The sequence below is a fragment of the Lepisma saccharinum genome, chromosome 5 (genome assembly GCF_977018435.1).
Source record: "Lepisma saccharinum chromosome 5, izLepSacc3.1, whole genome shotgun sequence".
NCBI lineage: Eukaryota > Metazoa > Arthropoda > Insecta > Zygentoma > Lepismatidae > Lepisma > Lepisma saccharinum.
This window is the reverse complement of record NC_139233.1, coordinates 7536796-7549778: the sequence shown is the minus strand read 5'-3', so window position 1 is coordinate 7549778 and position 12983 is coordinate 7536796. Positions and strand designations below refer to the sequence as shown.

At 35.7% G+C, this 12983-nt stretch overlaps 1 protein-coding gene across 21 annotated transcripts in view; it reads left to right on the top strand.

The window, feature by feature from the left end:
- Glut1 (Glucose transporter 1) overlaps window positions 1–12983 on the top strand; it is a 428124-nt gene that overhangs the window by 382919 nt on the left and 32222 nt on the right. For 19 of the 21 annotated variants that reach the window (XR_014441680.1, XR_014441681.1, XR_014441679.1 and 16 more), the window contains 2 exons: window positions 726–865; window positions 3853–3882. Coding sequence is in view for 9 of the 21 variants with exons in the window: in XM_083122100.1 (XP_082978226.1) it covers window positions 726–865; window positions 3853–3882 (170 nt within the window). In the remaining 12 variants the exon portion in view is untranslated. Of the gene's footprint in view, window positions 1–725; window positions 866–3852; window positions 3883–10791; window positions 12648–12983 lie in introns of those variants that run through there. The other 2 variants (XM_083122101.1, XM_083122105.1) reach the window with 2 other exon arrangements.

Here is a 12983-nt window from a genome sequence, read left to right as displayed (position 1 = left end):
AAGGGTTAATGGTAAATAAACATGTTGATATTCATGTTAAACACAAATATGAAAATTAACTTCTTGTGATTGTGACTTTTTAATTTAAAGTATATGCACATCCTTTTCAAAAGCACAGGATTTAACTATGCATGTAAATATTTAAAACATGATCTTGTGAACACCTTTGTTTTGAACATGCCAACCCTGATTAAATCAAAGGTTTGTTAGATTAAATAGTCACATAAGGAGCATTCCAGCATTACCTATGGTATGTGACATTCACACATAAAATGCAAGGTTCTAGAAATGCGATTGGATTAAAATATTCATAATAAACTAATTTCATAGAATTATGAAATACTTAGTGGTTTCTGCCAGCAAATCAAAAATACTTGTGTATGACGACATAGTCTGAATGCATGACTATGTGTATGTGTATAACTCTTTAAAAATATAAATAAAGTTTGGCTTCATTTGTCTGTGAAGCATATAGACTACGGATGCTAATATTTTTTTTTTTGGTAAAATATGTAAATTATATGCATTCCCAAATATTTAAACCTTAATGCAATTAAGAACAGAAATAGTTTCCATATTAATTCATTTTGTTATTTATATGGAGTAGGACAATTTTTCGTGGAATGCTCTATAAGCTGATCAGCTGTAGCTTTGCCCATTCATGAAATGCTTTCAGTTAGTAGTTATCTTTACATACAAATACATTGATTTCATTTTTATTTCAGACGGCCTTGGAGAACTACACCTTCCTTCCATTCAGTGTGTTCCTTGCAATATTTTGGATATTCACATACAAAAAAGTGCCAGAAACTAAGAATAAGACGTTCGAAGAAATATTGGCACTCTTTCGTCAAGGGAACGGCAGGTAGGTGCAACAGTTCAGTATGAATGTCCTTACGTTTGGGTTCACAATGCAAGGTGCTCAGTTTGTTGGGAAATATACTTTACTACATTACGAGAGAAATGTGGTTTTAGAAAAACTAAATGAATTTCTGGTCATGCATTTCACATAAACTTGATTTAGAAACTGTGCTATCTTTTGGGAGTTGGTTCTGTCCGAAAGAAATGAAAAGAAAATTAATTTTGTGCTGTCTGTGCAATTGACAAAATCGAAATCAGTCACGTTTAGAGCAAGAATGCATTATTTTTTTCAATAGAAAACAAAAATTCCAAAGGAGCTATATGCAGATAATATCATTAATATTTTATAATCAAATCTGCTAAAACTATTCTCTAAAAAAAAAAATTACAACTTCGGAAACCTAGGCTAGTACCATTTCTAGGCTTCATCCTGAGGTTGTGATTTAGTTTTATACCATTGCATGGTTCTTTCATGTGCCATGTTATTTTGAATGTTTGTTATGTATCAGTTCCTTGAAGATGACATGCAGTTGCCAATGTTGGGAAACTATTACAATTTTTTGTAGGCTACTCTATATTTGTGATGTATGTATTGTGTTAATATCATTGCTGCCATTGTTTTTTTATGTAGGGCTTTACACAGAAAAGGATACCTTTGTTTAGACTGTCATGTTTTGGTCAAAACGTTTCAAACCCTTTGTTTCTGACCTGCATGGACCCTACATCTTGCAACATGCCACAAAGGCATGTGAGGTAAGTCCCCACATGCTCCCAATCTGGGCCATTTGTGGAGGTGTTGTGATGAGCACCATGCTCTGGCTGCCTTAACACCCCTGCTCACAGGTATCTATTTATTAGAGGCTGGGTGAACCCCAGAGGCACTCTGTGTGTGGGGACATTGCCCGCCTCAAATTACTCTCACCCCATGAATCGATACCAATTCCCCCCCTTTGCAGCCAACTGCCCTGTTAACTGGACCACCTTGGCTCTCGTGCAGATCTAGTAAAAATACTTAAAATATAAGTGAAGAGGGTTATGTTCAGTGCTCAAAGTGTTAGGGGGTGGTATACTCCCATCTAGCAAAATTTTCACAACTAACAGACCAAGACAGAATGATGTACACATTGGGAAAATGGCCCAGTCTGAGGGACATGTAAGTGACAAGCAACAGTGCAGCTGGTAGTCTAATTTTGGTATAAAATGTTGCAATTATTTCTGTAAATTCGTTGCCAGTGTCAAGTGTCATTTGTCGCTTTGGTCTCAAAATTTCCTTAGGGTCTGTTTCCATAAGGTCTTGCAGATTCAGTAACCAAGCACAATGAGTTTTTAACTTACGATCTCTACTTTGACAAACTTTGCTACCTTGTTGGCCAAGCACTTCAAGTCATTGACTCATGATCTCACTACCAAAGGTTCTGGGTTTGAGCCCCCAGCCTCAGCATGGGTGTTCGTTCATGTATGTCCCTTCATCAATCTCATCTAAACATTTATCATCATCATTACAATGGCCTAAAATAAGAAAGGATTGAGTTCAGGTTCTGTTCTATCCACTGTGTGGTTGTTTTATCTAAGTCTAACTTTTTGTAGAAATTTCAGTGAAAAAATGCAGGCTCAATCAACACTCGAACCGAGATCTCTGGCATACTGTGTCATTGCTCTAACAACTGAGCTACTGAGGAAGCCTTAGCTTTGCCTGATTTTTCACTGTGACTGTTTTACCTGTGTGGAATTGTCTCTCTTAGTGCTACCACAATGGAATCTGTTGCCTTGAAGAAATTCAGAGGAAGAAGAAGCATTGAAAAGTGGAGAAAAATAATAATTTTCAAATTTATGTGCTGCGTGCAATGCACTGTACTACCTCTTCATTGTCTAATTGAATTCAATGGCCTCCAACCAAAATATTCTGTCCCAAGTTTTTCAGTGCCTCTTTCATCAATTTCATGTAATCATCACCCATCCTCATTCTTTCAATTAGCTTAAAGAGGCAGAAAAGTGACATAAAAAGGAATATTGCCAAATGCAATATCAATATTGTAGTGAAGAGATTCAATACCAATCAGATTTTTTCCAGCTAGGCTTTCAAGAGATGACACCGTGCTATATCCTTCTTCCTTTGGTTCCCTGGCATGTCCAGATTTCCTAAATTGTTCAGTTTTCTTGAATTGTTCAGGTTCCTTGAAGTGTTCAGGTTATTGCAAGATTGTTTGGGTTTTCTGAAGTGTTCAAGTTTTCCCAAAGTGTTCAATTGTTCAAGTTTTCCCAAAGTGTTCAATTGTTCAAGTTTTCCCAAAGTGTTCAATTGTTCAGGTTTTCCCAAAGTGTTCAATTGGTCAGGTTTTCCCAAAGTGTTGAATTGTTCACGTTTCTTGAAGTATTCACTTTTCTTGAAGTGTTTGGGTTTCCTGAAGTGTCTGGGTTTGTTTGCTGTTCCTTTTGTGCAGTGATTTGTTGATGCCTGAAAGATGCACATAGGTGATTGATTTCATCTTGAAAATGCTGTGACCTGAAGGTGTCAGTTTCAGAACCTACCTAGTTGATATCCCAAGAGAATCCCTTCATCATTCATCACCAGGAAAATTTCAAACATTATCTGTACTTTAAACAGAGAAAAATTAAACCTTATGAGTTGACAGTTTTTAAAAATAACATATTTTTCCTTTTCTGTGACATAATTTTGCTTAGTCATTTTCATAAGAAATCTATTGGAATTTGCATGTTATGTTTTACTAACAGTCACCAGTATTGATCAACATGTGTACTTAAAATATTTTTCTTAAAATATTTTGTAAAACAAATTGAAGTAATGGCAGCAGTGATCATGCATCAAATTTATTAATCTATATGACTGTCTTCCTGTTTTTGAATGAGATGTTTACCGAGTAGCTGTATGTGTGTTTGGGCTAATGTGTTGTTTGATATATGTTATATCTAGTAATCATGTATGTGTGTGTGACTTTTTTAATTTGATGCTTTCTTTTACCATGATATCAGGGGAGATGTCCGGGAAAGTAGGTTGTATGGGTGAGTAGTAGTGACCAAAAAAAAAAGTGCTCCAGCATGTCCCAAGTAGATGCGTGTCTGCACTCGATTTTCTTTTCAAAAGCTAGATGAGAGGAACAACCTTGCTACTTTGTTTTCAGTTTTCTGTTTCTATCTTTGATTATGATGTTCGTTGTCACTATTTTTTGTTTTTACTTTTCTCTCCACGTTTCCCACCTTTCATTACAGTGTGCATTGATATTTGTTTTTGACACGATCCTGCTTGCTGCACCTGTGTGATGAACAGTCTAGCGAAGCTTGTACCAGGTTCTCTCTGAGTAATGTTTTTTCTGTTTGTTTATAAAAAATAATTCCATAACCTTTGGCATTAGGTCTAGAGTGGCATTTACATTGGATAACAATGGCACAAAAATGCACCTTGTCTTTTCTATTATTTTTTTTCTGAAATGAACAAAATGAGCCTTTAAATAATTCATTAAAAAATCCAGAATTTAATTTCCTATTTGATAACAAACAAGTTTATTTGAAATTCTCAAACTAAAAGCTAATTTAAAAAATGCTGTTAAGCATTCATAATAAAAGCAAATGAAATGTTTGTTTTTGAAACCTATCCTTTGGAAAGAAAAGAGCTGTCAATTTAAATTGGAAATTGTAGTACAAAGGACTTAATTGTACCACCATATTAATACGTACAAAATTACTCTGGCAGCTACTTAACAAATATGCAATTTTTAATATATTTACCAGTATATACTCCCAAGTGTTTATCGCAACTTTAATAAGCATGAACAAGAAAATAACATTTATACAAATGAGTAACTTTAATGGATTTCAAATGGTGGCAACATTGGATTGTGATTTTACCAGACAAGAGCACACTAAACGTTTATGGAAACTATCTGTACAGATATTAGACTGATTTGTGCTTGTTTAGGAAGCTCTCACCACAAACAGAGAAGAAAGATGTCACATTTAATTTTTCTTGGTTTCCAGTGAAATGTATCCAATTAACTTTCATGATGGGTGATGAATGCAAAATTTATATGCTGGACGAGTGTCAATGTGTGTGTGAGGTTATCAGTAATCTTTCTGAGGTTTTTGTGGTTCAGTATTGGTCTTCACACTGTCGCGTATCATTGAAATAATTTACAAAATGATTTTTGATGTAGATTTTAACAATTGTTTGGGTTTCTTGCACCTTACACCATAAAATAATTTGATTCTGAACTGTAGTACATGTGAAATAAACAGAAGTAACTATTTGTGTTCAATATCAAATTATAAAATGTGATAGTTTATTGTTATTTGTGGTTTCATTATGTCTGTGTGCAAATCACAGGTTCTTTCAGGTTATTGTGTAAGTTGTGTTGCTTCTTGGAGGCAATGGACATCTGATCTATCATAGGTGAAACTTATTGGTTTGTTTTTTTCAAATGTTACCAAGCTAGAAATCCTGTGATAAGTGTGTATACTTGCAGAAGCTTTGTTTCCCCCATACTGTCAGGTCAGTGTACAATGCTGTAGCTACCTTACAGTTTGCATATGCATACCAGTGTATATACTGGAAAAATTAGTCACCCTCTCACCCCTAGGGTCCTGACTATAGCACTGTCAGTGTCGAACGAATCACAGAGTGGAAATAAAAAGAGAGAACATAATGTATTTACAGAGTTTTATCCAGAATTCCCCATACATGAGGAGGGTGTAACTTCATATTTCGGATTGTAAGGGTAAATTTTGATCCAAAGTGACCATAAATTAGGCCTTTGTGAAAAACTTTAGGGAGTGTTGAGGAAATTTTGGGGCAGTTGTTTGGGGTATGTGGATAAATTCCTATGTATTTATGTTTACACTACTGATAAGAATCGAATTTCTCTTGCGGTTAGTCATTTTAATGAAATTGGTAATGTCTGTGTTATTATCTGATGTTATTGTTTAATACAAACTTTTTACCAAATTTCCTACACCTGGTGGAGGGTCATAATGGTTTGGATCCCACTTTAAACCAGGTCCAGCCCCGATTAGCCTTCGTGGAAAACCTATATTTCACACTGAAACACTTCTGTATTTTTCTCAATTTGTGTGTTTCCTGCCACTTTTGGCTGATTATGATGAGGTTGAATGATGATTAGAAGCAATTGCTGAAGGGACACCTGGACTGGCCAGGACTCATACCCAGAACCTATGGTGAGAGATCGTGGGCCAACCAGTCAATGCACCTGGCCACTGAGTTTGCTGAAACACTTCCATAAATCACATTGCTGAATTCTGCTAGAAGGTTTGCTCTAATTTTCACAAATATATGATTGGATACAATTCACTTATTGAAAATTGTGGTGCAATTATTTCCAGTACCTTTACTAGGCTTCAGTTTACTCCAGCTGAACCCAGTAGGGTTCAGTGTAGATCAATTCATATATATTGAATTTCGAATTTGAATTAATATTGACAGCTGTAGATACCTATAGAATAACTTGGACAGTAATTCATGAACAACCATTCACGATTTTCTTCTGTCTCTCTTACCAACATCCAAAGTTAATATATGCCATGGGCTTCAATATATTCACAGACACACTTATATGTAACAGGTGGCGGAAATGAGCACCCTCAGTCCGAAGGCATACGTCTTCCCCATTTTCATTTGCGCCACTATGGGTATAGTTTTATTTGGACCACCTTACAATTCAGATACATGGATTTTCCAATTTGTTTCACCTTGACAGTAAATGCAAGGAATCAACAATCTATTATATGAAAAACATGTAAGTTTTAAACTTTCAATGCAACTTTAAAAAACAACTAACCAATGGAAACCAAGCTATGAATGGGGAATATTAAATAAATGCACTTTAAGTCCACGTGTGGTGTCACCGAGGGCTATTAAAACTTGTTTTATCACTATAGGGTATCATGCCCACTGGTGCAATCACTTTGTGTTGAGTTATGACAAAGTGATAGTCCAAATGATGGAAATTGTTAACGTTAGTTAAAATATTATTGCAGATTTTGATAGCTTGCATCAGTGTATGTATTTGATCTCCAATATGTCTAAGTCTGCCCTCCGTAGCCGTCCGGTCTAAGATGCTGTGCTTTGGACTCTTGACTGTGGGACAGCATGGGTTCGATTTGATTTGATTTATTTTACTTCGCTTCTTGTGCCACTTTTGGCTAATTTGCGAAGATGGGGATGAGTGATATGATGAAATTGATGAATAGACTTCACAAACGTCCATGCCGAAGCCAGGATTCGAACCTGGGACCCCTGGCATCACAGCGCGATATGCAGGCATGGGTTCGAGTTTACCTGGATTCAGTCTCTGGGTTCTTGGTCTGTGTATAGGACCGGTGGCAACCCACCATCGTGAGGAAAGTGAGTAGTGTAACCCGGTCTGGGAAATCTCCTACAACGGCTGAGGGTTCGACGTGTTGACCCCACATTACCCCATTACCAGTTGAAAATCTCCACACCTCTAGGATTGTGGGAGGGAGACTGGAGATAGGCCAAGGCCCTTCCAGGACTGTAGAGCCAGGAGTTATGTTATGTCTAAATCTATCTTTTCTAGTTTGAGATTGACATCCAAGTAAAGATGAACAATAAGTGGAAATTGTTCCATGCTTCTGCTAACCTTGTAACAATATATGAAACACATAGTCTACAATAAAATAAATTAGAGAGTGAGGACTTCAATTACTGTTACCGACCTTAATGGTGGAGTGGTTAGTGCAGCTTGCTATGATGCCAGGAGTCCTGGGTTAGAATCCTGGCCTGGGTATAGTCAAACCCAGATATTTCTGCCACGATCGGTGCAGTAGAACGGGAGAACCAGTTGCTAATCTGCTCAATAGAGGCACAGCTGTTCATAGAACAAGGAAATTAGAGAACTCTGCTCTAACGTTGAGTTTTAAACGCCGTGCATTATAACCAGGACTGGGATTTATATGTGCTAACAAGTGGCTTTATATGTACATGCATATGGAATAAAACCGCTAAATGTGGACTAATCCTTGCGTAAAATTACCCAAAATGATGTAAAGAAGACTTCTTCATAGTGATTTCAAATAAAATTAAACAATTTATTATTTTTCCATTGCATTAATAAACCTGGTGGCATTTTAACTGTTCACTCCCAATAAGCCCGTTCACACTGGTACTGAAACTGCAATGACATGTGATGCACGACTGACACTACCACTGGTTTGAGAACTAATAACACTGTTCTACACATGTTTTGTTACAGAAATGAGAGTACCCAATTTTTACTAATATGAGGATGCTGAATACGGAAGTGTTTAAAGTGGAGGAAACAGAGTTATGCTTTCCCCCAGTTAAGAGAATTATCATAAATCATCACCAGGATTAAGTTAATTTGCATCTGTCTTTCACGGCATCTCTCATCTATGTTTTCACGCTTCAATTTCAAAATTTGAATTGTATTAATTCTTCCAAAGTGCCCCTCTGGCCTCCTTTTGTGGGTGCTCTTAATATATTTATTATGATTAATTGTTATGTAGCATGGATTATGCTATATTGAAAATAAAAGCCAATGCATTGCTTATGGGCAACATGAATTATGTCGTAACTCAATTTAAGAGCCAATCTTAGAAAATGAAATTCGTATTCGTGTTCAGGAGGTCAATTTCAGTAAGATAGAGCTACTTTCCTTTCTGTAACAGAAAAAAGTGAAAATTTGTAGAACAGTGTAACTTGCGAATGTGTTAAACAGCGACAATTGGACCACAAACACTCCTCCTTAAGCAGTATTATTGCCTCTCTGTGATGGCAGACATTTGGCTGCCGTTGTTGTACATTTACATACAATGCCGGTTTCCGCAACAAGAATAAGAAGTACATATATTGCCACCACACGATAAGCCGTGCGGCTTTTTCTTTTGTTATGAACTTGTCACCCATCAAAACATGCCAATTTTAACACAAAAAAAATCAACATTCATCGCATCAAGCAGCAAAAATAACAGCTTCCATCATACAATTTCTACAAGAACACTTGCCGGAGCCAGAGATGAGGGTTGGAATGCTCATGCATCCACATAATTTATTTCTTATTTTCCTGTAGTTTACGGTTATTACAAGCATAAGAAAACAGTTTTTCGTTGTGACTGTTTTCTTATGCTTGTAATAACCATAAACTACAGGAAAATAATTCTACAATGCAAGCAATGCGTACATACAAGAAAAACTATAATTTATTTCTTTTGAGCAATTCTAAAGTGATGAAATATGAACAATAATACTGGAGGCATTATGGAATTTAACGTTCACTAACCAAACATGTGCACTTTCACTTACACACACGCAATACACGCACACAATGTCAAACCAGTCAAATACCTAAAATAAAAATATGGTGTTTACACTTTACAATCCAACAGATCTCAGTCATTTTGCCTTTCTCCCATAACACACATAGTGCTTCATATTTACATTTGGCAACACTAGTCACTAGCTAGCCAATGAACATGCACTGCATAAAAGAAGCAACCGCTACGCCATGCTATATTGCCACCTTACCATCCCTGCGGAATGGAGTGAACCGCGAGCTGGAGTGCTATTAAATTGTTTTCAATGATGTTTGCACGCATGTGTCCAGGAATGGAATGACAATATGGCAAGAATGGCGAAGGTTGGCGAGCAGAGTAGAACACGTGATGCTAAAAGAGAGGGAGACGAAACGAAAATTGGTATCTGCACAACGGTAGAGATAGCTGCGTTGGGCTCTACCCTCATCATCGTGATTAGCCAAAAGTGGCAGAAAAGTAACTCTAAATAACAGAAATCAAAATTCAATTGCAGTTTTATTTTCATATGGGTTAGCGTTATGTGCCACTCACAGGTCATGAGACCTTTTAGCATCTGTGTTCAAAGTGAAAATTATTAGATGGGGAAATATTAAGCCAGGTTGGGAGATATATGGCATGGGGGAGAGATATTTGTATGATTCAACATGGAGACACTGACGCAAGTAGGGAGATGCTTATGCAAATTATGCTAGCAGGGGGATGCTTTAGGTAAATTTTGTTAACTGGGAGGGATAGCACTGGTTAGCATTTCAAATTGTGAACACTCCCCATGACACTTTTTAATTTTTTTTTATTGTATTGCCAAAAAAAATAGGGTAGCAAATTAGTTGATACCGTTGTGTTTGACACTTGCCAAACTTTTGTGCATTTCCCCCTCAGTATGAAATTTGTATTTGTACCATATTTTAACTACAATTGAATGTAAATATATATAACTGACAGTGTCTGAAACAAAGCTTCTGCACTTTTACGCTCCTTCCTTGTTGCAGGAAAAGAAGGTAGTTTGGTACTTTCAAACTAACTTAATCCCATTTTTTTACAAATTGTGACTACTTATGCATTAGCACATAAGCTTCAGAAATCGTCTCGCTCCGCCTTCAGGTAAATTGGTGGTGACCGGCATGCTAAGAAGATAAGTGGATTTTTACATATTTTTCTTTCCTGAAAAGGCAGGATTCCGGTTCGACGTAAAATCTGTGTCCTTTGATATGTTTAACAGCATGTTTATTTTCTGATCATTTTGCAAATTGGAAGAAGAATGTACAATTTCTGTTATTACTGTCTGGCCGTTGCTTTAAGACAGACTTCAGGCCAGTTCCGATGCATGTTGGAGAGAGATTGGAGTTTGTGAACAGAGCACTAGCAGAGATCATGGCATGAAAGTGGGCGTAGGAAAGAAAAATCCAGGTCGTTTATGGATGTTTCAACTCTAATCGTAATATGAGAGGAAAAGAAAAAATCGTGGAAAGACAGATTTTACAGAAGAATCGGGAACCTGCTTTGAAGCTGATAGCAGGCTGGCTGTGGGGAAGAAGCCATGTGAATACTGAAATAAACGAATGAATCGCCCAGAAGCAGCTACCTTTAATGAACTCTGTTCGATTTCAGGAGTGAAGGATATGGAGTAGTGACTAGAGAAAGTAGCAGTACGATGACGGAAGGAACTCCGACTAACATGCTCTCCATGACTAGAGTTTCTCAAAGCAGTGAACCTGAGATAAATGGAAAAGACAAATGAATGGGGTGTGTGCAAAATGTATTTTATGTAGGTTGTGCGAGGCTGGCAGGAATGCAAGCACGGAGTGATTTTTTACGACAGTACTGTTTCTTCGCAACAGTAAGTTTGTATGAGCCAGAAAAGAATTTTATATTGTTATTGTTTTTTCCCTTACACACATGCACTTGTTATTATTGTACTTTCTATAACATTTTTACATGAAATTGTCATTATCTACAATTGTGTTCCTTATAAGTGCCACAGTAGTGTAAGTATGCAAAGAATTGTAGCTCTCGGAAGTCTCTACAGAAAGATGGAATATAGGTTATAAGAATTCATTAATCTTATTCTATTTTGTAATTATAGTTATTACGTTTTGTTGTAAGTTTTCTCTATTTAGTTGTGCATTTGAAAATAGCACACTATTTTGGTACATTTGGTACATGCAACAATGAGTTCTGTACAGGATTATAGTGTGAGTGCAAAAGTTTGCACTGTTCTGATAAGCAGTAATTTTGCAGTCATTTGAACAACATTATTCTTTATTCCACTTTGCCCCTACTTACGTGTTTCAACTCTCTCACATTCATGTCCTTGCATTATTCAATGGTAGAATCATTGCCCTAGTGCATTACATTGTAGAAACTAAATATTCTAAACTGTGCAGTGTGCTAGTCTATAATAAAAAAACATTAAAAAAACATAATTCTTTTTGTGTTCTTAAAGATTATACTTTTTTGCAGGTGACTTCCTAATGTGTACTAAAAATCAGTCACATAATTACTTTAAATAAGAAAATAGCAGTTTTTGTATGCCATTACTATATAATACATAGATAAACGAAAATTGTTGATTAAGGGAAGGGATCTAAAACGCACACATACAAAGGCCAGTGAATCAAAATTGTTTCTATAGTTAGCTTATTTACCTTCCAGCAGTTTGTGTCTTTTCAAAACAGACAATTAATAGAATAATTTACTGTCAAAAAATTGAGCATGAAATGAAAGTAAGGAATGTACCATAAAATGAATGTAAGTTTATGAAAAACTAAACAATTGCTTGGCATAGCTAATTTAGTTGCAGGTCATCAGTATAACTAAAATAACTATCAGTTATTAATTAATGAGAAAATACAATTTAATTTGCATCTTGGAGACACAAAACCTCACTCGTACAATATTAGAACTGTGTTTACTGCACCCACCATGAACTAGCAGTTAGTTTATTTTACACAAATAAGTACATAAAGTCTGAGTATATTTCTGTATCACTTACAGCTCAATTGCCAATACATTAATGCATCATAAAAGTATATATAATTTCGTTTCTGTTTGATTAATCTAAAATTTTATTATATCTAATTTTGTTATATATTCATCCCTCATTAAACTGAAGATTCATAACTTGCAAAGTTCACATGTAGACAGATAAATTACTGTAAATGTTTTTTTCATCTTAAATAAAAAAAATTAAAAGTTTATAGTAAAGCAAATGCTGTTTCACCTTGCAGTCATAAGGTAGGTAGTGTGTTTTCTATGAATGTTAGATCCATACATGTTCTCATTCTCATATGTAGATATTGTTATGACTTCATTAGAATTTGTGGGGTTATAAAAAGTTATTTATCCCTCTTCAATAATCTTGTAGTATGAAGCTGAGTAGCTGATAATTCTTTCATTACATTATTAATCCATATGGATTTGAATCTCTTCTGACATAGGTAAATACCAGCATATTGGAATTTATTGTTTTTTATTGATATATATATATATATATATATATATATATATATATATATATATATATATATATATATTAAATAGCTTTTGTGCCACTTTTGGCTAATTTGCGAAGGTGGGGATGAGTGATGATATGATGAAATTGATGAATGGACACTCGCAAACACCCATGCCCAAGCCAGGATTCGAACCCAAGACCCCTGGCATTGTAGTGCAATGTGCTAACCACTCTTTAATACAATAATATAATTTTAATACTAGTTTCAAGCAAGAAGTAATCTCAGAGTTAAATGCTAAGAGAAAATCTTGCTAATTGTCTGAATAAACCAGATTGTAAATTATAA